The 26075-nt window shown below is 43.9% G+C and overlaps 1 protein-coding gene across 1 annotated transcript in view; it reads left to right on the top strand.

Annotated features, from left to right (window-relative positions):
• The first annotated feature begins 554 nt into the window (after positions 1 to 554).
• Positions 555 to 26075, top strand: part of LOC144495482 (gamma-glutamyl hydrolase-like) — a 31184-nt gene continuing 5663 nt past the window's right edge. The window contains exons 1-2 of the mRNA XM_078215498.1: positions 555 to 747; positions 3632 to 3738. Of these exons, the coding sequence (XP_078071624.1) occupies positions 555 to 747; positions 3632 to 3738 (300 nt within the window). The remainder of the gene's footprint in view (positions 748 to 3631; positions 3739 to 26075) is intronic.

The following is a 26075-nucleotide window of genomic DNA, read 5'->3' as shown; positions in this document are numbered from 1 at the left end:
ATCCGGCCACCGAATTGAAATTCCCCACTGCACTGCATTAAACTCCATCTGCCAAATTTGGCCCATTTTCCTAACCTATCCATATCCATTTGTAAACTTTTTATTTCTTCATTGCAACTTATTATCCCACCTATTTTGGTGACAGCTGCAAATTTGGCTACAGTACCTTCTGCCCCTGCATCCAAGTCATTAACATAGATTGTAAATAGTTGGGGCCTAACGACCAAACCCTGTGGCACCGCACTAATGACACCTTGCCAACCATTTTCCCAACTCTGCTTTCTGTCAGTTCGCCAATCCTTTATCCAAGCTAATAAATTACCTCATAACCCCATGTGATCTTGTGTATTAACCTTTTATGCTGCACCTTATCAAATGCTTTCCTGAAGATATACTAGATCTAGATATACTACATCTACAGGGTCCCCATTATCCATGTTGCTTGTTACATCTTTGAAGAATACTAGCAAATTAGCCAAACATGATTTACCCTTCACAAAATTATATAGTGAATAAAGTTTCCAATTGTCACATTCATAGGGTGAATATTCAATATGGACCTCCCAGATGTTAAATCTGTCTTTATGTACTTTGTTACTTTCATTTTAATTTTTATGTTTGCGAAAGGTGTGCTGGCTGTGGAAACGGGAGAAGCTTTTAAGCAATTTGGCAAAAGCTATATTCCTGCTTCATATGTGAAGTTTCTAGAATCTGCTGGTGCAAGAGTGGCACCCATAAGGTTGGTTTGTAACCCTGAGATTTCACTGTTCATCCAATACAGAGCACATTTCCTAATACATGATCAAGCTGTTTACCTGAACTCTGTAAGAATTTCCTGTTAGACTTACTGTCGGACAGGAATTTCCCTGTACCCACCTTCCATGGCCATTTAAAGACCTCCCTCCCACTATTATTTTAGCAGGGGATGCCCACACCACATGGTGAGGTCACCATGGGAACTTTGATGGCCTCCCTGTAGGCTAGGATTCCCCCATTTGGGCACCCTATTCCCTGCAATGGTTTCCCATCTCAGACTCCCCATCCCCGCTGGTTCTCAAACAGTTGTGGAGTCATAGGTGATTTTAAAGTAGTTTATTAAGCTTATTAATACACAACAGTTTAAAAATGATACATAAGCTATGTAGACAGAATAGGTAGTTTATTTATTTTACTTAAAGTTTATTATTAGTGTCACAGGTAGGCTTGCATTAACATGGCAATGAAGTTACTGTGAAAATCCCCTAGTCGCCACACTCCTGCGCCTGTTTGGGTACAACTGAGGGAGAATTTAGCATGGTCAATGCACCTAACCAGCACATTTTATAGACTGTGGGAGGAAACCGGAGCACCTGAAGGAAACGGGGAGAACGTGCAGACTCCACACAGACAGTGACCCAAGCTGGGACGAGACCCCGGGTCCCGCTATCCCCAGAATCAGCCTGGTAAACCTTCACTGTACTCCCTCGAGTACTCCCTCCTTCCGCAGGAAAGGAGACCAAAACTGCACACACTACTCTAGATGTGGCCTCATCAAGGCCCTGTATAATTGCAACAACACATCCCTGCTCCTGTACTCTAAACCTCTGGCAATGAAGGCCAACGTACCATTTGCCGCCTTTACCGCCTGCTGCACCTGCATGCTTACCTTCAGTGACTGGTGCACAAGGACACCCAGGTCCCACTGCACACTCCCCTCTGCCAATTTACAACCATTTAGGAAGTAATCTGCCTTCTTGTTTTTGCTTCCAAAGTGAATAACCTCTCAATTATCCAAATTATACAGCACCTGCCATTGATACTCAACCTGTCCAGATCATTCTGCAGAATCTCTGCATCCTCGTCACAGTTCACCCTCCCACTCAACTTGGTATCTGCAAACTTTGAGATGTTACATTTTGTTCCCTCATCCAAATCATTAATATATATTGAGATATGAAATGTTGCTTTCTTAACCACACATCATCAGAGATCTCACTGAGGGAACAGTGTTTTATTTCTGACTGCAATGACTGCTTTCTCCTTTTGGTGTACTATAGGCATATTCTGTTTGCCTCTGTGATTTATTCTTTTCTCTTGCTGCTTCTGTTCGGCCTATATCATAAAGATGTATGTGAAAGTGTCCAATGTGAACCAAATAAGGAATCCAAGACGGAAAAGAGGAAGCGAAATATTTATTTACCTGGAACAGCTGAAAGGCAACTTTCAAAATCCTTTTCCAGTTACACACTTAAGGAAATATTTTATAAATTGTTTTAGTCACAGCTGACGTTCCAGAATGTAAAGATTCAACATCTGTGAACTCAATCACTTCCTGGTTTGACAAGTCATGTAGAAGGCACCTCTGTCTTCTACAAGCGAAGTTAACCCCATTGCAACTCTGAAATAGATTGTCAAATTTCTGGGACAGCAGCTTTGGTCCAAATTATACTATTGTTTCCTATATGAGGCAGATACTTCCTGGATCATCGAAGCGCTGAGTTGATGACTGTGTGGATGAGTCAGAGCCTGTACATCAGCAATGCATTGTGGTTTGCCTGCTTGCCTTCCCCTGTACCATGCTATATGGTGGAAAAAGCTGCCATTGCCATCGGCGGCCTCAACATCGCGTTTCCTGCCCAAATTTGGTATTTATCTGATATTGGAGAAAATCTCACCCCGAGTGTCCAATTTAAAAAAAAAGAAATGCTGGGATTTGCCACTCCCCCACGAATTGGGTGGGTTTGGTGGCGCGAGTGGAAAACGTCATGAGAAGACCACCATCTCGTTTCAGGTTGACATAAAAGCAGAAAGTGATCATCCTGTCCTCCCATCAGTGGTGGGTTGCATTTCCCAGCATTCAATGTTGGGAACTTCATTATTGGGCCCATAGGCCAGATTAATAGATTAATACACCCACATCAAAATGTGTTTCCACGGCAGTATGATGTACAACTGGTGTCAGAAAGCGTGCACCTGGTGAGCAGTGATCTCAGGGGAGCTTGGAAGTGAGTGCAGTGTGGCTCTGTGCTCAGAGGGGGAAGAGGGTAGTACCAAGGTGATACTGGGGTTGCCAGGGAGACACCACAGGGTACACCTGGGTGAAGATTGTTTCCTGTTGTGCTTGCTGTTTGCTGGGACTGCCTTTAAAAATGGTGTCCGGATCATCAAAGCACTGAGGTGATGGCAAGGCAGACAAATCAGAGTCTGCCTGCCAGTGATCTGTCTTGGAATTCCTGTCTGCCGCCTTTTTGCATTAAGTCCTGCAGCATAGGGTGTAAAAAGCCACATTGCCATTAGGGGGCTCAACACTGGTTTTCCCACCCAACATCGGACTTTGCTGATATCAGAGAAAACTTTGCCCAAAGATTTGCACTTATGTAGTATCTTGCATGACTTGAGGACGTCCAAAATACTTTACAACCAATTAAGTAGTTTTGAAATGTTGATACAGTTAAAATTATGGAACTGCCAATGAATGCAAAGCCTAGTCTCACAATCACTAATGTGTTAAGGATCAAGTAATCTGTTTTGGTGATGCTATTTGAGGAATAATTACTGGCCAGGAGTGACCAGAATTCAAAAAATGAAAAATTCTTAAATGTTCGAAGGTGGCTGAATAAATGTTAGTTTCACTTTACATTGTTTTGTTTAGATGCTCTCCATAGTCGAATGTTCAAGAACTTTCCTAAATATCTGTTGCAAGCATTACAAGTCAAACCTCTGGCAGGACACTACCACAACTGGAGCATTTCTGTAAAGGTAAGATTTAGGGAGCTTTTTCAACTAACATTCTTTTATTCAATATGCTTTGAGTAATTGTAATTATCCTTAAATTGTAGTTACACATCTCTTTAACATATAATTTTCAGTTTAAAAAGTAGAAACACAAGTCAATAGCTTTTTTGTTGTCTTTTTGAGAGATTTCAATTTAAGTTAGAATTAGAAAAAAAAACATAGGCCAGAATTCTCACGCCAGCGAGAACTTGCGGTCTTGCTGGCAGCGGACCCCCATGCTGTGGGTTTCTCAACAGCAGGGGGTGCATACAGCGGGGAACTCCATTGACAGTGGTGGGACCAGAAGATCCTGGCACCGGCCAATGGTAGACTGCCTCCGCTGCCGCAAAACGCGCTGGAGGAGATGGGGGTGGGGATTGATATATTTTGTCTTGATCTAAGTTTAAAGCTGGTTTGAAAATTGATATTGAAGACAAGGGAAAAAAAGCCATTTTTAAACTGTGAAACATAATTTAAAAAAACAAGTTGAAAGTTAGTTAATGGAGGGGAACGGTTAAGACCCAGGCCAGAAACTCGAAGATGTTTTATGAAGTTAGCCTCGACCCTAAGTTTTTACATTTGAATTTGGCATGGGTGAGCATAAGGTATTTCACTCTAGGTCACTCAAGTGATTCACTTGGAAGCTTTTATCAAACAAAGTTTATTTAAGAACACAGTTAAAATATAACAACAAAAATTAGCATAACTTTTAACAATTACAAGATTCAAACATGATACAGTATAAACCTTAACAGCTAGCTATCTATGTTGTTCCAAGTCAAACGCCATCCCACAAACATACACCCCTTTCCAGACATGGCACAAAAAAACATGTGTTCTCCTGTGATGCTGGGCTTTCAGCTTTGAACACTTGCTGTGAATTGCTCCGTTGAATGTGGAACAAATCTCTGAAGCTTCGCAGTCCTTCAACTTTCAGCATGCCTCTGTGGAGAGAGAGAGAGACTGAGACACTGCCTTTTTCCACCAGCTTCTAACAGCAACTAAAAACCTGTCCTCAGGCATCACCTGACCTGTCCATCATCCCCAAATCAAGCTCCGCTCAACATTCCCCAAAGGATCATAAAACCCTAGAACACTGCATTAGTCCAGATTAAAATCAATATGATGTCCATTATGTTGCTTCAGTAACACTTAGAGGACACTGGATGCAGACATCTCGCCAGCAATAAAATCTTGCAAAAGAACATGATTAAAATACATTTCTTAAAGGCACAGGATCATCACAGGAACCAAATAATTTTCATATTTGTCACTCGTTGTCAACATCACACAGAATTCACCATTTAAATAAAGAGAAAATTAGGTTCTGGTAAAAATCCTTTTACTCTTTCAAAAATGTGACTCAGCTACAACTTGAAAGAACATTTACCATGGGGCTTGATTTGCCCTTACCACCTTATTCCATTTAAAATTGCTTGATGAGGGAGAAGACTTTCTGTTATTGCCCCAAATTGAAATGAAATCCAAAATAAAAACAAAATGCTGGGAAAACTCAGCAGGTCAAGCAGCATCTGTGGAGAGAAACAGAGTTAATGTTTCAGGTTGATGATCTTTCATCAGAATTGAAGAAAGGCAGAAATGCAAGAGCTTTTAAGTCAGTGGAAGTGGAGAGGGGGACAGAAAGGACAAAGGAGAAAGCCATGGCGAGATTAAATAACAAAAGATTTCATGATGCAACAGCCAAAGAGAATGGTAAAGTATAATAAAGAAATACAGGTTATGTCCAAATGAGATGTGAATAACTACATAAAAAGCATCTGAATGCTGCATGAGGTGACAAAGAAAGAAACCAAAACCAATCAAATAAAAAAAGAAACACACAGAATGGAAGGCAGAGGCTATAATATAAAATTGTCAAACATGACGTACAGTGTTGAAATTTAAGGTGCTGTTCCTCGGCTTTGAGTTGAGCTTCTCTGTAGCAAGTCGTTTGGTCTTTTGTGTTTTGTCTCCAATGTAGAGGAGACAATATTGTGAACAGCGTAACAGATATTTGAAAGTAGTGTAAGCTGTTTCATTTGAAAGGAGTGTTTGTAGCCTTGGATTGTGAGAAGGGAGGAAGTGAAAGGAGGTGTTGCATCTCCTATGCTTGCATAGGGAGGGGAGAGAGTGTTAGGGGGGTGACTGAGGAGTGTACTTGGGTCTTCATGGAGAAAATGAAACTGTAATGATTCTGTGGCTGCTGCTCAGAAATAACTCAATTAGCCCATTATTTCTGCACCAATTTTTTTTGTCCACATGAGCTGTGTAAATAATCCCAATCTTCTGCTTGCTCCTATTCCTTTAACATTTCTCTTTAAACAATGATCTATTTTTAATAAGCTATTTCATGACTCTACTCCAACACTCTCAAATTATGCTAAACTTGTACTAAACCTTCATTATACATACATTGCAGTACTGGGCAGTTCTGGGTTGCCTTATCATTAAAAATCACATAGTCACGAGACAGAATATTTTTCAGATGATTTCAAAATTGTGGGATTATACTCATCAGGAAAGGCTGGACAGACTGGGTCTCTTCACTCTTGGAAAATGAAGGCTATGGGGTGATCTAATAAAATTATAAAAGGCTTTCACAAGTAGACTCAGAAAATATTTCCAGTTGCGTGGAAGAGCAAATCTAGAGAGTATCAATATAATTAGTCACCAAGAAATCAATTATGGAATTCAGTAGAAACTTCTTTATCCGAGAATGATGAAAATGTGGAACTCACTATCTCAGAGAATAATTGATGCTTTTGATATAGAAGCATTTAAGAGGAAAATGGCTAAACATACGAGTGAGAAGATAAAAGAGACTTAAGCTGATATTGACATGAGAAAGGATGGAGGAAGCTCATTAGAGCATGAGAAACAGGAGTAGGAGTAAGATGTTAGGTCCTCGAGCCTGCTTTACCATTCTGTAATATCATGGCCCATCTTTGACTTCAACTCCACTTTCTCACCCAATCCCTATATTTCTTAATTTCCTTAAAAAGAGCACAAATAATTAGCAAGGTGCATAATAACTGAACATCCATAGCCCTCTGGGGTAAAAAGCCATCTAAGTGTTGAAGTTTCTCCTAAATGGTTGATCCCTTATCCTGAGCCTGTGCCCCCTGGTGATAGACTCTCCAGCCAATGGAAACAGCCTCTCCGCATTTGCCCATATAATCTTACATCTTTCAATTATACTCAATCTCTTCACATAGAACAACTTTGATAGGTTAGAACTCTTCATTTACTGGGACATTGACCCAGTTTTAATGATGAATGTCAGGCCACCAAACCCTCACCCCTGTACTGACTCTCATATCCTGGAGTTCAGTTATTAGTGGTGTACCGCAAGGATCTGTTTTGAGGCCACTGCTATTTGTCATTTTTATTAATGACCAAGATGAGGGTGTGGAAGGATGGATTAGTAAATTTGTGGATGACACTAAAGTCGGTGGAGTTGTAGACAGTGCGGAGGGAAGAGGCAGGTTACAGAGGGACATAGATAAGCTGCAGAGCTGGGCTGAGAGGTGGCAAATGGAGTTTAATGTGGAAAAGTGTGAGGTGATTCACTTTGGAAGGAGTAACAGGAATACAGAGTACTGGGCTAATGGTAAGATACTTGGTAGTGTGGATGAACAGAGGGATCTGGGTGTCCATGTGCATAGATCCCTGAAAGTTGGCACCCAGGTTGATAGGGTTGTTAAGAAGGCGTATGGTGTGTTAGCTTTTATTGGTAGAGGGATTGAGTTTCGGAGCCAGGAGGTCATGCTGCAACTGTACAAAACTCTGGTGTGGCCGCATTTGGAGTATTGCGTACAGTTCTGGCCGCCGCATTATAGGAAAGATGTGGAAGTGTTGGAAAGGTGCAGAGGAGATTTACCAGGATGTTGCCTGGTATGGTGGGAAAATCGTATGAGGAAAGGCTGAGGGGCTTGAGGTTGTTTTCGTTAGAGAGAAGAAGGTTAAGAGGTGACTTAATAGAGGCATACAAGATGATCAGAGGATTAGATAGGGTGGATAGTGAGAGCCTTTTTCCTCGGATGGTGATGGCTAGCACAAGGGGACATAGCTTTAAATTGAGGGGTGAGAGATATAGGACAGATGTTAGAGGTAGGTTCTTTACTCAGAGTAGTAAGGGCGTGGAATGCCCTGCCTGCAGCAGTAGTGAACTCGTCAACATTAAGAGCATTCAAATGGTTATTGGATAAACATATGGATGATATTGGAATAGTGTAGATTAGAGGGGCTTTTGATTGGTTCCACTGGTTGGCGCAACATCGAGGGCTGAAGGGCCTGTACTGTGCTGTAATGTTCTATATCCATCATGTCCTGTCTATGCCCCTCATACCCCTTCCATTGCCCTATATCTCCCAATGCTGCCTCATATCACCTCCTTGTCTGTTTATTCCATCTCTATGCTACTTATGCCACCTCTCTGCCACTTATATCACCTCCTTGCCCCTAATACCCCATTCCCCCTTATAATCCTGAGACTCTCCATGCTTCCATGTATTCTCTTTAGCCACTTGCACAGTATCCACTCTAGACATACTTTATGATGTCTTTGAAATGGACATTAAAAGCAAATAAACATTGAATATTCTAATCTCACACAAACACGCCATACTGAAAAAACTCTCCTTCAAAAATAACTATTAAATCCTCTCAAATGCTAAATTCTCCCTCAGTGTACCTGAACAGGGCCCGCAATGTGGTGACTAGGGGATTTTCACAGTAACTTCATTGCACTGTGAATGTAGGCCTACTTGTGACTAATAAATCAACTTTATACTTCAAACTTTAGTGCAGTTCCATAGGGATCTGTGCTAGGACCCCAGCTGTTCACGTTATAAATTAATGATGTGGAAGAGGAAACTGAATGTATTATCTCCAAATTTGCAGATGATACAAAGTTGGGTGGCAGGGTGAGCTGTGAGGAGGATGCAGAGATGCTTCAACGTGATACGGAAAGGCTGTGTGTGTGGGCATCTGCATGGCAGATACAGTATAATGTGGATAAATGTGAGGTTATCCATTTTGGTAGCAAAAATAGGAAGACAGATTATGACTTTGAAGGCTGTGTAACAGTCAATATGGCCTGTGCGAAGAAGCGGGACTCCGAGTGTGGAATCGTCCCATGGTGAGAATGTCTCTCAGGCAAAGAGACATTTTGGGAGCTAGCTACAACCATGAGCATGCGAAACAATTCTTATTAATAAATCCTCCTTGTGTTTATCAATAAAGACTGCAAAACATCTACAACAGCAGATATCTCTTCCTCGGTTTATATATAACATGTAAAATTATGAAATAAAAGAAATATACTAATTAAATTATAAAAGCCTTTTAGTCTTTATTTCTCATTCCTTCTCCATGTTTTATAAGCATGTCATCCAGAGAGCAGAATTCATCAGCTGTAAGGATATGTTTAAAAGGCATTGGCAGAGCCTGAACCTTCAAGCTATGTCTCTGTGGCAGATATCACATCCTCGGTTGATATGTAATTTGAGTTGTAAAATTATGAAATAATTAAATAAAAGGCTCGTCTTTATTTCTAATCCCTTCTTCACGTTTTATAAGCACGCCAAAAAAGGCCCAAAATCTGCCAAATACACAAATCCAGGATATGTTGGATCCCAGACATCCCAGGTATGGGGGTCTGGTATCTGCACATTGTAAAATCCTGTTCCATCTGTGAGAAATGCAGCATTTTCCTGCCATCTTCTCCAAATTTCCTTGATTGGTGATTGTGGATTTAAAACTGAATCTAACGGTGTCCGTGTATCTGAGAAGAAAGATATTTTTGAAATACTGTTGGCGTTTGTGAAAGACTTCACTGTGCTTAAGCCAAGCTGTTGGATGAAGATGATGTTGAAGATTCTGTAATATTGGCAGCAGTGCTCCAATTCACTTCCAGCTTGTACACAATGAATACACTCCATGGTCTTGAAAAAGAGAATGAGAGTGGTGATGATGAATTTAAATATGTCTATTGACAGGTGAATAAGGATTACGGAACAATTGATTCATGGCATCGATCAGAAGAGCTTCATTACAGAGCAGCATATTATGTAGGTCTACAAAATACAAAGAGGTGTTTCTGAAAGAAAACCCCATGTACTTGAAATGATTTAAGGTGCAGGACATGTTTAAAAGACATACAACAGATTCTGAACGCTTAATTTTTACAACCTGTGTCTGTATGGCAGCTGTCTCTTCCTCAGTTGATATATAATTTGAGTTGTAAATTTATGCAAAATAAATGTACAATAATGAAATAAAAGCCTTGTAGTCTTTATTTCTCATTCCTTCTCCATGTTTTATAAGCGTGCCAAAAAGGGTCCCAAATCTGCCAGATCAGCCTGAACCTTCAATTTTCACAGCATCTGGCTGTTTGGCAGCTGTCTCTTCCTCGGTTGAAATGCAATATGTAAAATTATGAAATAATAAAAGTATAATAATTAAATCATAAAAGCCTTTTAGTCTTTATTTCTCATTCCTTCTTCATGTTTTACAAGCACACCATCCGGAGCCCAAAATACGCAAATCTGGAACAAATCTTGTAGCCAGCACCTCCGATATGGGATCCAGTACCTATACAATGTAAAACCCAGTTCATTCTGCACCCAGTGCAGCATTTTCCTGTTGCCTGCTTGAGCCCCGGTGATTGCGGGATTATTTGCTTGATTTCTGTACATCATCCTAAGTTGTATTTAGGTGTCAACAAGCTGTGTACTAGGCTGCAGAAATGATCAATGATGAGAAGCCACTTGGGTTGTGGAAACCAAATCGATGTGATCTACAGAGTTGTAATATCAAAATGTCTGAAAATTGTATCATGCCTTAAGATATTTTACTGAGACCGATGTCCTTAACGTCATTCACCTTGATATGCACTTCCCAACTGTCTCACCACAGCACAGAAGCACCTTGAACTCCTGATGATGACATGTCTGAGCACCAGGTCCAAGCAATAAAGCTTAATCAGGAGGCTCATACTTTTGTGGCAGGTCTTGCTGACGTCTGCAGCCCCTGGTAACAAGGCCTCCCCCACAGTGGACCAGGAGGGCATGCATTGCCAGTGCTTGTCAAGGTGCCTGTCACTGGAGCATCATATCCTCTTCTCTGCTTTCGTGTAGTTCTGCTCACTCTTCAATGAAAGGGATGAAAATAGCGGATTGTGAGTGTGAGAAATACATTGAATGAAGTGAAAACAAAGACAGTGTTTATGCAGGGTGAGGGTGAGACATGGTTGTGAAGGAACAACAATGTGGCTGAGTGAGCATTTAGTTTTCAGGTGAGGATGTGAGGTAGTGCCTGATAAACTGATGCATTGTAAAACTTTATTCATTCAGCATTCAGTAGTTTCCTGTTGGCTGTTTGTCGGTCCTTGTGGGAAGTATTTGATAAGTTTGTTTATCAATCTGGGTTGCATTTAGGCGTCAACAATCCGAGTTTGAGGGTGTGCTCTAAATTAACAATGAACAGGAGCCACTCAGGCTGGGGAAAACATTGGTGAGTGTAGGAATTTGAACTCACATCTTCCGATTATTAGTCCAGTCCTCTGACCACCACGCCTGAGGTTCAGGTCCAACTGAAATAAAGGATGTTACAGTTGGCATTTTTAAAAGATAAATTTTGGAAGTTTTTTCTTCAATCTGTAATGACACAGAAGTGGGAAATCTGGACAACCTAACAACAGCTTTCAAGTCATTGATGAATGTTTGGGAAGCAGCTGCTTAGACTGAACAGTGGGAATTGTTCGAACACAGGATCTGAGACCCTGTGTTCAGATGACGGCTGCAAAGTAGGAGTGGAGAAGCAATCACCTTGTAATGCATGGAACTCACTAGAATCAGAGTGATCCCCTGGACTAGTTTTCAATTGCCTCTGGGGATCGGCGAGGAATTTACCAGCAAACCTTTCTTCCAAATTAACCTTGTTTATCAATCTGTTTATTCACCTACTCTGGTTGAACTGGAGAAGTCTATATACTGTGCTTCACAAGGCATTGCATTTGAGTGAGGCAGGTTGGATGCACCAGAGTGTTTTTCTCCGTTTTCCCCATATGTTTTAAGCATCATATTATTTCAATAACTTAAATGTAAGAAGTTTAACTTCTGGAAATAAACATGGAAGGAAAATGAACTAACTGTGTTTTCTGATTTATACATAGCTCATAGCAAGGTTTTGAAATTCAGACACACTCTGTGGAGCAGCACTGAGTGTGGCTTTCGACAGAATGTGGAAGTTTGGTGAGAAGAGGGAGTTCAGTCAGGAGGGGAGGGCGCTACTTCTTTGCTTCTCTAACTTCTTCACCCTGTAGGAATTCTCTACAGGGGAGGTGGCGAGCTGTTGGTGAATATCCAGTAAGTGGTCAAGATCTATTTTCCGAAGGTTGAAAGTTGTCCTGCACTTTGTGATTAGATTAATTAATATCTAAAGTAAGTAACTGAATAAAATTATTAAGTAATTAGTTAAAGATCATGAGTATGTCAGGACAGTTGATGTGTTATGCCTGCAGCATGTGGGTGCTCATGGATACTGGTGTTATCCAGGGCAAGCGTGTCTGCGGCTTGAGGAGCTTTGGCTCAGTCATTGAGCTGGAGTTTGAGCTGCGGACGCTGCGAGGGAGGGAGAGAGTTACCAGGAAGCTTTGTTTCAGGAGGTGATCACACCCCTTCAAATATAACCTTCCAGTTGGGAAAGTGGTCAGGGACAGGAGGGCGTGTTTGCTGCTGAGATAGGTAAGGGCACCCAGAGGGCAGGAGTGCAGAAGTTTCAGCCACTTCAATTGTTCAAATTGGAGGTTCTTCCAGCTGGTTCAGATGAGAGTAGGAAATGAAGGGTGGATGGATTATAAAGGTTTACAGCATGGAAATAGGCCCTTTGGCCCAACTTGTCTATGCCATCCAGTTTTTACAACTAAGCTAATCCCATCCCAATTGCCTGCATTTGGCCCATATCTCTCTATACCAATCTTATCCATGCAACTGTCTAAATGCCTCTGGCAGTTTGTTCCAGATAGTCACCACCCTCTGAGTGAAAAAATTGCCCCTCTGGACCCTTTTATGTCTCTCCCCTCTCACCTTAAACCTATGCCCTGTCGTTTTAGACCCCCTTACCTTTGGAAGAAGATGTTGACTATGTACATCATCTATGCCCCTCATTATTTTATAGACCTCTATACGATCACCCTGAAGCCGCCTCTGCTCCAGGGAAAAAAGTCCCAGTCTATCCAGCCTCTCCTTATAACTCAAACCATCAAGTCTGGTAGCATCCTAATAAATATTTTCTGCACTCTTTCTAGTTTAATAATATCCTTTCTATAATAGGGTGACCAAAACTGCGCACAGTATTCCAAGTGTGACCCTACTAATGTCTTGTACAACTTTAACAAGACGTCCCAAATCCTCTATACAGTGTTCTGACCAATGAAACTATGCATGCCGAATGGCATCTTCACCACCTGTCCACTTGTGACTCCACTTTCAAGGAGCTATGAACCTGTACTCCTCGATTCCTTTGTCCTATAACTCCCCAATGGCCTACCATTAACTGAGTAAGTCGTGCCCTGGTTCGATCTACCAAAATGCATCACCCCACATTTATTTAAATTAAACTCCATCTGCCATTCATCAGCTCACTGTCCTTATTGATCAAGATCTCATTATAATCCTAAATAACCTTCTTCACTGTCCACTATGCCAATCTTGGTGCCATCTGCCATGCCCCATAAATTCTCATCCAATTCATTGATATAAATAACATATAACAGTGGACCTAGCACGGATCACTGAGGCCCACCGCTGGTCACAGGCCTCCAGTTTGATAAACCCTCTACAACCATCCTCTGTCTTCTCTCGTCAACACAGTAAGAAGTCTAACAACAATAGGTTAAAGTCCAACAGGTTTATTTGGTAGCAAACGCCACTAGCTTTCGGAGCGCTGCTCCTTCGTCAGGTGAGTGGGAGATCCGCTCACAAACTCAATTTACAGAATAATGATTGGAATGCGATTCTTTACAGCTAATCAAGTCTTAAAGGTACAGACAATGTGAGTGGAGAGAGCATTAAGCACAGGTTAAAGAGATGTGTATTGTCTCCAGACAGGACAGCTAGTGAGATTTTGCAAGTCCAGGCAAGTCATGGGGTTACAGATAGTGTGACATGAACCCAAGATCCCGGTTGAGGCTGTCCCATCGTATCGGGCAATGGGACCCTGTGCGAGAACCTCTCCGGCTATGGCGAGGGCATCCTGAAACCCATTGTACAAAGAACCCCCAGCTTTTGTCGCGACACTCAGCACACATGGAACAGTTGAACCAGGAGGACTCTTCGTCACAATGGATGTCTCGGCACTCTACACCAGCATCTCCCACGACGATGGCATTGCTGCAACTGCCTCAGTACTCAACGCCGACAACTGCCAGTCTCCAGATGCAATTTTACAACTCATCCGCTTCATCCTGGACCACAATGTCTTCACCTTCAACAACCAGTTCTTCATCCAGACACAAGGAACAGCCATGGGGACCAAATTCGCACCTCAATATGCCAACATCTTCATGCACAGGTTCGAACAAGACCTCTTCACCGCACAGGACCTTCAACCGATGCTATAGACTAGATACATCGATGACAATTTCTTCCTTTGGACTCATGGCGAACAATCATTGAAACAACCATATGCTGACATCAACAAGTTTCATCCCACCATCAGACTCACCATGGACTACTCTCCGGAATCGGTTGCATTCTTGGACATGCATCTCCATCAAGGACGGTCACCTCAGCACTTCACTGTACCGCAAGCCCACGGATAACCTCACGCTGCTCCACTTCTCCAGCTTCCACCCTAAACACGTTAAAGAAGCCATCCACTATGGCCAAACCCTCCGTATACACAGGATCTGCTCAGATGAGGAAGATCGCAACAGACACCTCCAGACGCTGAAAGATGCCCTCATACGAACAGGATATGGTGCTCGACTCATCAATCGACAGTTCTGATGCACCACAGCGAAAAACCGCACCAACCTCCTCAGAAGACAAACACGAGACACGGTGGACAGAGTACCCTTCGTCGACCAGTACTTCCCTGGCGCGGAGAAGCTACGACATCTTCTCCGGAGCCTTCAACATGTCACTGATGAAGACGAACATCTTGCCAAGGCCATCCCTACACCCCCACTTTTTGCCTTCAAACAACCGCACAACCTCAAACAGACCATTGTCCGCAGCAAACTACCCAGCCTTCAGGAGAACAGTGACCATGACACCACACAACCCTGCCACAGCAACCTCTGCAAGTCATGCCGGATCATCGACACGGATGCCATCATCTCACGTGAGAACACCATCCACCAGGTACACGGTACCTACTCTTGCAACTCGGCCAACGTTGTCTACCTGATACGCTGCAAGAAAGGATGTCCCGAGGCATGGTACATTGGGGAGACCATGCAGACGCTATGACAGCAGATGAATGAACACCACTCGACAATCACCTGGCAAGAGTGTTCTCTTCCTGTTGGGGAACACTTCAGCGGTCACGGGCATTTGGCCTCTGATCTTCGGGTAAGCGTTCTCCAAGGCGGCCTTCACGACACATGACAATGCAGAGTCGCTGAGCAGAGACTGATAGCCAAGTTCCGCACGTGAGGACGGCCTCAACTGGGATCTTGGGTTCATGTCACACTCTCTGTAACCCCCCACGACTTGCCTGGCCTTGCAAAATCTCACTAACTGTCCTGTCTGGAGACGATACACATCTCTTTAACCTGTGCTTAACGGTCTCTCCACTCACATTGTCTGTACCTTTGAGACTTGATTACCTGTAAAGACTCGCATTCCAACCATTATTTTGTAAATTGAGTTTGTGTCTTTATATGCCCCGTTTGTGAACAGAACTCCCACTCAACTGACCAAGGAGCAGCGCTCCGAAAACTACTGCCTTTTGCTACCAAATAAACCTGTTGGACTTTAACCTGGTGTTGTGTGACTTCTTACTGTGTTTACCTCAGTCCAACGCCGGCATCTCCACATCATGACTTCTCTCATCAAGCCAATTTTGTATCCAGTTGGCTACCTCACCCTGGATCCCATGAGATTTAACCTAGTGCAAAAACCTACCATGCGGTACCTTGTCGAAGGCTTTGCTGAAGTCCATGGAGACGACGTCGACTGCACTGTCCTCATCTACCTTCTTGGCTACCCCTTCAAAAACCTCAATCAAATTCATGAGACATGATTTTTCACTCACAAAGCCATGCTGACTGTACCTGAACAGTCCTTATCTTTCTAAATGCCTGTAGATCCTGTCCCTCAGAATACCTTCTAACAACTCCCCTACTACAGACGTTAGGCTCACCAGTCTTTAGTTCCCAGGCTTTTCCCTGCAGCCTTTCTGAAACAAAGGCACAACATTTGCTACCCTCCAATCTTCAGGCACCTCACCTGTGGCTGGTGATGATTCAAATATCTCTGCTCGGGATCTGCAATTCCTCCCTAGCCTCCCACAACATCCTGGGCTACATTTCATCAGATCCCGGGGATTAACCTACCTTGATGTGCTTTAAGACTCCCAGCACCACCTCCTTTGTAATATGCACACTCCTCAAGACATCACTATTTATTTCCCCAAATTCCTTAACATCCATGCCTTTCTCAACAGTAAATACCGATGAGAAATATTCATTTAGGATCTTGCCCATCTCTTGTGGATCTATATATAGATGACCTTGTTGATCCTTAAGAGGCCCTACTCTCTCAGTTTCTCTTTTGCCCTTTATGTATTTGTAGAAGCTCTTTGGATTCTCCTCTGCCAAAGCAATCTCATGCCCCCTCTTTACCCTCCTGATTGTCTCTTAACTCTACTCCGACAACCTGCATATCCTTCAAGGGATCCACTTAATCCCAGCTACCTATGCGTGTCAAAGAACAAAGAAAATTACAGCACAGGGTCAGCCTTTCGGCCTTCCAAGCCTGCACCGACCATGCTGCCCGTCCGAACTAAAACCCTTCCGAGAGCCATAGCCCTCTATTCCCATCCTATTCATGTATTTGTCCAGATGCCTCTTAAAAGTCACTCTTGTATCTGCTTCCACTACCCCCCCCCCCCAGGCACCGAGTTCCAGGCACCCACCGCCCTGTGTAAAAAAAAAACTTGCCTCGTATATCTCCTTTAAACCTTGCCCCCTAGTAATTGACTCTTCCACCCTTGGAAAAAGCTTCTGACTATCCACTCTGTCCATACCCCTCATAATCTTATAGACTTCCACCAGGTCGCCTCTCAACGTCTGTCATTCCAGTGAGAAAAAAACAAGTTTTTCCAACCTCTCCTGGTAGCCAATGTCCTCCATGCCAGGCAACATCCTGGTAAATTTTTTCTGTACCCTCTCCAAAGCCTGCATATCCTTCTGGTAATGTGGCAACCAGAATTGAACACTATATTCCAAGTATGGCCTAACTAAGGTTCTCTAAAGCCGCAACATGACTTGCCAATTTTTAAACTCAGTGCCCCGGCCGATAAAGGCAAGCATGCTGTGTGCCTTCTTCTCCACCTGCATTACCACTTTCAGTGACCTGTGTACCTGTACACCCAGATCCCCCTGCCGATCAGTACTCTGAAGGGTTCTGCCATTTACTGTATATTTCACATCTGTATTAGACCTTCCAAAATGCATTGCCTCACATTTGTCCAGATTAAACTCCATCTGCCATCTCTCCACCCAAGTCTCCAACCGATCTATATCCTGTAGTGTCCTCTGACAATCCTCATCGCTATCTGCAATTCCACCAACCTTTGTGTCATTTGCAAACTTACTAATCAAACCAGTTACATTTTCCTCCAAATCATTTATATATATTATATATTATATTACAAACAGCAAAGGTCCAAGCATTGAACCCTAAGGAATGCTAGTCACAGCCCTCCATTCAGAAATGCACCCTTCCACTGCTACCCTCTGTCTGTATCCATCTTGCCAGCTTAACTCGGATCCTGTGTGACTTCACCTTCTGTCATATTTAATCTAGACCCATTTATGCCAAATCTTCGCTTCCTATCTGCCACCCAGCTTTCTATCCATCTGAAGACATTACCGGTATTCCCATGTGCCTTAACTTTACATAGTAGTTGGTTATATGAGACCCTGTTGAAAGTCTTCTGTAAGTATAAATAAACCACATCCACTGGTTCTCCTTGGTCAACTCTACTAGTTACATCCTCAAAAATTCCAATATATTCGTCGAGCATGATTTCCCTTTTGTAAATCCATGCTGACTTTGTCTGATTATACCACTGCCCTCCAAATGCCGAGTTATGAAATCCTTGATAATAGACTCTAGCAACTTCCCCAGTACCAAAGTTAGACTCACTGGTCTGTAGCTCCCTTTTTTCTCTCTACCTCTCTTTTTGAATAGCAGGCTTCCATTAGCTACCCTCCAATCTGTAGGAACTATTCCAGAATCCAAAGAATTTTGGAAAATACCCACCAATGGATCTACTATTTCCAGGGCCACTTTCTTAAATTCTCTGGGATGAAGATTATCAGGACCTGGAGATTTATCCACTTTCAATCCCATCAATTCCCCAAAATCATTTCTCTCCTAATGCTGATTTCCTTCAGCTCTTCACTAAAACTTTTTTCTCTCAGAACTTTTGTTACATTATTCATGGCCTCCTTTGTGAAGATGGAAGCAAAGTACAAATTTAATTCCTCAGCTATTTCTTTATTCCCAGAAATGAATTTTCCTTTCTGACTGTTAGGGGCCTACATTCGTTTTTGTCAATCTTTTTCTCTTTACATATCGATAGAAAATTTCATAGTCAGTTTTTATGTTCCCCACTAGCTTACTTTCATAATCTATTTTTTCACTTCTTAATCAATCCTTCGGTCCTCTTTTGCTAAATTTCAAACTCCGCCCACTCCTCAGGCCTATTCCTTTTTCGTTTCAATTTGTATGCTTCTTCCTTGAATCATAGAAATAGAAAGAATCATAGAAACCCTACAGTGCAGAAAGAGGCAATTCGGCCCATCGAGTCAGCTCCGACAACAATCCCACCCAGGCCTTATGCCCGAAACCCCACATGTTTACCCTGCTTATCCTTCTAACTTACACATCCTGGGACACTAAGGGGCAATTTATCATGGCCAATCAACCTAACCTGCACATCTTTGGAATCTGATGCTATCTCTAATTTCCCTTATAAACCATGGATTGGCCACAATTCCCTTACCACTCTTGCGCCAAACATGAATAAACAACTTCTGAAGTTCACCTATTTGTTCTTTAAATGTCTACTATTGCCTGTCCACTGTCCTTATGGGACCAGAGAGAGAAAGACAGAAAGAGAGATAGATGGATTTGAGAGATCACTGCACTGATGGGGATCACGGGGATCAGGGGTAGTATACAAATTTCTGAACAATAGATTAGTTAGAAAGAGAGAATAGTTAAAGTTATAAAACTTAAGTCACTTACTGTTCAGAATAATGCTGCAAATTGGTTACTTACTATAAGTTTGTATGTGTAGTCCTTTTGCCTGATAATATGCAGAGGTGTTTGGGTATAACCAATTATATACAGCGGTGGTTGAGTGAGTCCGCAGTGTACTAGAAATACCCAGGACAACAGATTTCACAACAACCAAACAAGAGTTTTTCATGCTAAGTCTAGCTTTCAATTCCTGTAGAAAACTAAGGAGGAACAGAGCAAAACTGAAATTCTCCTCACATCATCGTCCTCTGTGTCCCAGTCCTTTTCTCAGTGCCAGCTCTACATCCTTTAATTTATTTTTAATTGACGGTCAGCAATTACCTTCCCACAGACTTCTATCTACATGCTGTGTTACTGGGAATGGTTGAGGAATGAGAACATTGCAACTTTTAAGGGAAAGCTAGAAAAATATTTGAAGTAGTAGAATTTGTTAGTTAAACTGAAAAGGTTGGAAATAGAGAATTGTGAGAGTGAGAAATGCATTGAGTAGGGTGAAAACAAAGTTAGTGTTTGTGTAGAGTAAGGGTGAGACATGGCTTTGATGGCACAATGATGTGGCTGAGTGAGCACTTTGGCTTTTCAGATGAGGATGTGAGGAAGTGTCTTGAGAGACAGGAATGAATGGAGGTGTAGGGCATGTTATTTTGTGGAGCTGAGCTGGGATATGTTGAAAAAGTCAGAGTGTTGACTTGGGCTCCTGAACAAGTTATGTCACGAATTTTCCTCACTTCCTGCAGTCCTTGAACTTATTGGGACACTTTTCCCATGTTTGAGAAACCACAATGTTCCCTGCTTACTTTCTCGTCCACTTCCATTCAGAGCTGCTGGTTTCCAGAGGCTGGGCCTTTCCTTCCGTCCTTGGCAGATATTACCACATTTCAATCTTTAGATCCCACAGCAAGAGCTCCATCCATCTCAATGTCTGAGCCACGTGGGATGTGAAGGGGGATGTTGGCATGGCCTTTCCATTTCTCCTCTGCATTCCAGTGGTTGATGAAGCCTCAGGAGTGCATTGTACAAGTCAGCCATCAGAACCTATATTTGAATGAGGTTAATCCCCCTTGTAAATTGGTACAGGGACTAGACCCCATATCTGGCGTCCCAGAAACTGGAGGGTCCCAAAGACCGGTTACACTTGATGATGATGCCACATAGTACAATTTGTAATTGGTGCACGGGGTAATTTGTCAAGCCCCAAATTCCCATATCCAAACGCAGTTTAACCAATGCTTGAACATGTCTCTCTCTCTATAATTCTAAACTTCATTACTTCTGGTTTCATGTCAAAAAGTCCCACGGCTGACAGAAGCACCAAGACAAAAGGTCACTGACTATTAAGCAGAAAGTAGAATTACTAGTGCGCCTGGAGAAAGGCATCTCAGGAAAAAGATTAAGTCAATAGAATGGTGTTGGTACATCAACCATTTATGATCTGAATAAGCAAATGGAGAAGTTAATTATATGTTATGCTGACTGTGATGTACCCAAATTAATGGATCATAGGAAAACCCTCCACTAGTCAAAGATTGTCCATGTAGACAATGTGTTATTAGAGTGGATCGGATATTGTCAGAGTACAAAATATTCATTGGATGACTTCATCACCATGGCCTAAGCGAAAGTGTTGCATAAAGAGCTCGGGCTAACAACACCATGTTATTAAGTGTCAGGATGGCAGAACACATTTACAAACTGCCATGATGTGTGTGCTGAAAGTATATGATGAAAAACCCTCCACAGACCATGAAAATGCAGAGGCATGCCTGGATGAATTTTCTATGATAATATTAGAAGAAAGTCAAACAGCAGGGCATGTGTACACTGCTGATGAAACCTCATTATATTTGGAGGTATGCTCCCCGGAAAACATCGGAAACAGTGGATCAGTCAGCACCAACAGGGTTCAAAGTTTGTAAGCAATGATGTACTGCACTCGTGAACTGCAGCAGTTCAAGAAGGCAGCTCACTGCCACCTTCTCAAAGAAAATTAAGAATGAGTAACAAATGCTGGCTTAGTCAGCGAAGCCCATGTCTCATACATGAATATGAAAAGAAAATGGATGTTCACATGTAACTGGTACCCACAGCTGTCAGTTGCTTGTTATTGGTAAAGTTAGAAGCATAAGTTTTTCAAAGGGATCAGAGTCTTCCCTGTTGTTTACAAGGCCAATCAATAAGTGCACATGGATGACTCAACAATTTTCCTTGATTGGTATGAGAGCCATTTTGTCCCTGAAGCCAGGGCTCATTGTCGGTCTCTGGGAGTTCCTGGGGGCTGCATGGTTATTTTGTCCTCATCAGCAACAATTTTTTCAGAATTTATTTTCCGCCCAAATGTACGTCCCCCATTCAGCCCAAGCATCAATGCATTTTGTGGGCAATCGTGACCAGAAACAAGGCTGAATTCATGCACAAAAAGCTTATTAAAAGCAAATATATTTTTCAGAAACACATCACAGATAATTAATTCTTTAATTACCTCTTAAAAATTGTCAGTCAAAATGTCTATACGCCCCCTGTTGAAATAAGTGCTTCAGGACCTACTGAAACGTAGTCAATTGTTCATAGCCATAGCTGTTTTAACAAACCTAGCCTTCAGACAATGGAGCCTGCTAAATTGTAAAACAGATGGACCCGTTTTTTTCAAGGAACACCAGATGCCCCATCAATCAAATTAGTCTGGAAGCTTTTTTTCTATAACCGACAGGTTTTGAAGTTTTGTTTACAATTTAAACACTGGGGTGCACCAGAGATTCCAATCATGGCTGTACTAACATATTGTGGAGAATCATAGTTGGTTACCACTATGAGTGCTGAGCCATGGATGGTCAGCACTATGGGTATTTGTAGATATGTTACTGTAGTTACTGTTGGTGTTAGGGTTGGGCTGTTCTACCTGTTGATATTGTTCTGTGGTACACTCCAGTTGGCTCCGCCTACCAGGGGAAGTATAAAGGTCACTGCACTGCCTGGTGACCCTTTAGTCTGGGATTGTATTGTATATAGTGTGCTCCATTCTGGTCAGTAATAAAAGCCTTTATTTCCCGGGTACAATCTAGCCTCCCGAGTGATTTAATCGCGCATCAATTTTATTACTGACAAAATTTTTAAAAAATAACCACGGAGCAAATGTTGAAACCCGATTGGCTTACTTTAGATCCACGTGCGGCAGGAGCGTCGAACACTTTCGACCATTGGTTAAAGTGTTTTCAAGACTACATCGATGCTTCAACAGCCATTCAAAACGACGCCGATAGACTGTAGGTCCTCCACGCGAGGGTAAGCGACACCGTATACTGGTCAATCCGTGATGCCCAAGACTACAAAGGGGCCATCGAACTACTTAAACGGTACAACAAACCGCCAAACGAGATCCATGCTCGACACCTTCTAGCCACTCGACGGCGGCAGCCCGGTGAAACGACAGAACAGTACCTGTGTGAACTTCAGCAGCTCGCCAGAGCCTGCAACTGCAAACCAGTGTCGGCGGCCCAGTATACGAACGACTTGATTCGCGATGCATTCGTGGCGGGAATCGGCTCGTCGTACATTCGCCTTCGGCTGCGAGAGCAAGGTAATCTAGACCTCGCTAAGACAGTAGAATTGGCTGACGCTATGGAGACGGCCTCCAGAAGTCTAGAAACGTACCCCACCGACCACGTGGGAACATCGTGGCAAGTACAGCCACCGACTCTACTTTATTCAGCGGCTCCGAAAAACTGCGCGATTGTGTTTCCAACCTCGGACCTGACGACGGCAGCAGCTCCAGGAGGCCCGCGGTGTTACTTCTGTGGATTAGCGAAACACCCTCGGCAGCGATGTCCAGCTAGAACGGTATTGTGCTCCGCGTGTGGAAAGAAAGGGCATTATGCCAAAGTCTGCAGGACCAAACCACTCTCCAAACATAGCAGTGCGGCGTGTGATTCTCCTGAGCCTGTCTCCTTGTCTCCAGCATCTTCGAGGTCTTCCACCACGTGCGATTCCAGAGCGCCACCATTCCTGACGATGGAGACCCAAGACACGTGCGACCTGCGGGGGCCGCCACTTTTAGCGCCACCGACCATGTGCGATCCATGGGCGCAGCCATTTTGGTCGGCACTGACCGCGGACGACCAGCAGGGGTCATCATCATCAACCATCTCAGCTGCCTGCAGTGGCACCCAAGACCCAATGGTGGCGTCAATCATCCTGGACCAGGGCAAGTCTCACAGACTCGACAAGTCCATGATGGACATAGAAGTAAATGGACGCCAAATTCATTGTTTGTTTGACAGCAGGAGCACGGAGAGCTTCATTCACCCTGACACCGTGAAACGGTGCGGTCTCCGAGTACGGACTGTCAGACAGACAATTTCGATGGCGTCGAGGTCCCGGTCTGTTACCGTGCTAGGGAGCTGCGTGGTCAACCTGACGGTGCGGGGCACAGTTTACGAGAACTTCAGGCTCCTTGTGTTACCACACCTTTGCGCTCCGATGCTCCTGGGACTAGACTTTATGGTCCACCTGAGGAGTGTAACCCTGCAGTACGATGGGCCACTCCCTCCACTTTCAGTGGGAGAACCGCAGCCTCCAAATTGCCCAGCGCGCTCCACGTGTAGCCTCTCGGCACTCAGAATTACCCCACCATCTTTATTCGAGAATCTCGTGCCAGGCTGCAAGCCGATCGCAACCAACAGCAGGCGTTACAGCGCTGAGGATCGGATCTTTCTTCGATCTGAAGTTCAGCGGCTCCTCAGGGAAGGGATCATCAAACCTAGCTCTAGTCCATGGAGAGCGCAAGTAGTGGTGGTTAAAACTGGAAACAAACCCCGGATGATCATAGACTATAGTCAGACCATTAATAGATATACGCAGCTGGATGTGTATCCTCTCCCACGCATATCTGACATGGTCAACCAGATTGCGCAGTACCAGGTGTTCTCCACCATTGACTTGAAGTCAGCTTACCACCAGCTCCCCATTCGCCCAGAGGACCGAAAATACACGGCCTTTGAGGCGGATGGTCGTCTTTATCACTTTTTAAGGGTTCCCTTTGGCGTCACGAATGGGGTCTCGGTCTTCCAGCGTGCAATGGACCGAATGGTGGACCAGAACGGGCTGCGGGCTACCTTCCCGTACCTGGATAATGTCACTATCTGCGGCCATGACCAGCAGGACCATGATGCCAACCTCCTTAGATTTTTACGCACTGCGTCTCGCCTGAATCTGACCTACAACAGGGAGAAGTGCGTATTTCGCAAGCGCCGCCTAGCAATTCTCGGATACGTGGTGGAAAACGGGGTCCTTGGCCCTGATCCAGACCGTATGCGTCCCCTCCTTGAACTTCCCCTGCCCACTAGCATCAAAGCACTGAGAAGATGCTTAGGCTTCTTCTCATACTATGCACAGTGGGTTCCCAATTATGCGGACAAAGCCCGTCCGCTCATCAAGTCTACCTCCTTTCCCCTAGCAACAGAGGCTCGCTTAGCCTTTGAAGGGATAAAGGCCGACATCGCAAAAGCCACGATGCACGCTGTTGATGAGTCCATCCCCTTTCAGGTGGAGAGTGATGCATCTGATTTCGCCCTGGCCGCCACACTTAACCAGGCGGGCCGGCCCGTCGCCTTTTTCTCCCGCACCCTCCAAGGCCCCGAAATTCGGCACTCTGCGGTGGAAAAGGAGGCCCAGGCCATTGTGGAGGCCGTTCGGTCTTGGCGCCATTACTTGGCGGGAAAGCGATTCACCCTGCTCACGGACCAGCGGTCCATGGCGTTCATGTTCAACAACACGTTACGGGGTAAGATCAAAAATGATAAAATCTTGAGGTGGAGAATCGAACTCTCCACCTACAATAATGGTATCATGTACCGTCCAGGGAAGCTCAATGAGCCCTCAGACGCCCTGTCGCGTGGAACATGTGCAAGTGTGCAGGAGAATCGATTACAGGCCCTCCACAATGATCTCTGCCATCTGGGGGTCACTCGGCTCTTCCATTTTGTAAAGGCCCGGAATCTACCCTACTCAGTGGAGGATGTCAGGTCCATAACCCGAAGCTGCCAGGTATGTGCTGAATGCAAACCGCACTTCTACCGACCTGACAGGGCACACCTCATTAAAGCCACTCGCCCTTTCGAAAGACTGAGTGTGGACTTCAAGGGCCCCCTTCCTTCGACAGATCGGAACGTGTACTTCCTCAATGTGATTGACGAGTACTCACGATTCCCTTTTGTCATTCCCTGTTCTGATACGACTACTGCCACGGTTATCAAACATTACGGGATCTTTTCACCCTGTTTGGTTACCCCAGCTATATCCACAGTGATAGGGGCTCGTCATTCATGAGTGACGACTTGAGGCAATACCTGCTCTCAAAAGGGATTGCCTCAAGTAGAACTACGAGTTACAACCCTCGGGGTAACGGACAGGTTGAACGAGAAAATGCTACAGTCTGGAAGGCTGTCTTACTGGCGTTGAGGCCTAAAGGTCTTCCAGTCTCCCGTTGGCAAGAGGTACTCTCTGATGCGCTCCATTCTATCCGCTCACTCCTGTGTACGGCAACCAATGCTACTCCACATGAGAGAATGTTTTCATTCCCTAGGAAGTCTTCCTCTGGGACCTCATTACCGTCTTGGTTGACGTGCTCTGGATCTGTCCTCCTGCGGCGGCATGTTAGGACCCGCAAGTCCGACCCTTTGGTTGAACAGGTCCATCTCCTCCACGCCAACCCTCAATATGCCTATGTGGCATATCCTGACGGGCGAGAGGACACGGTCTCTATTAGAGATCTGGTGCCTGCAGGGGACTTGGAAACCCCAGTCGCTTCCACACCCCTAGTTAGGG

The sequence above is a fragment of the Mustelus asterias genome, chromosome 7 (assembly GCF_964213995.1).
Source record: "Mustelus asterias chromosome 7, sMusAst1.hap1.1, whole genome shotgun sequence".
NCBI classification, from domain to species: Eukaryota; Metazoa; Chordata; class Chondrichthyes; order Carcharhiniformes; family Triakidae; genus Mustelus; species Mustelus asterias.
Note: the sequence above shows the minus strand (reverse complement) of the source record. Positions and strands in the feature narration are given on the sequence as shown.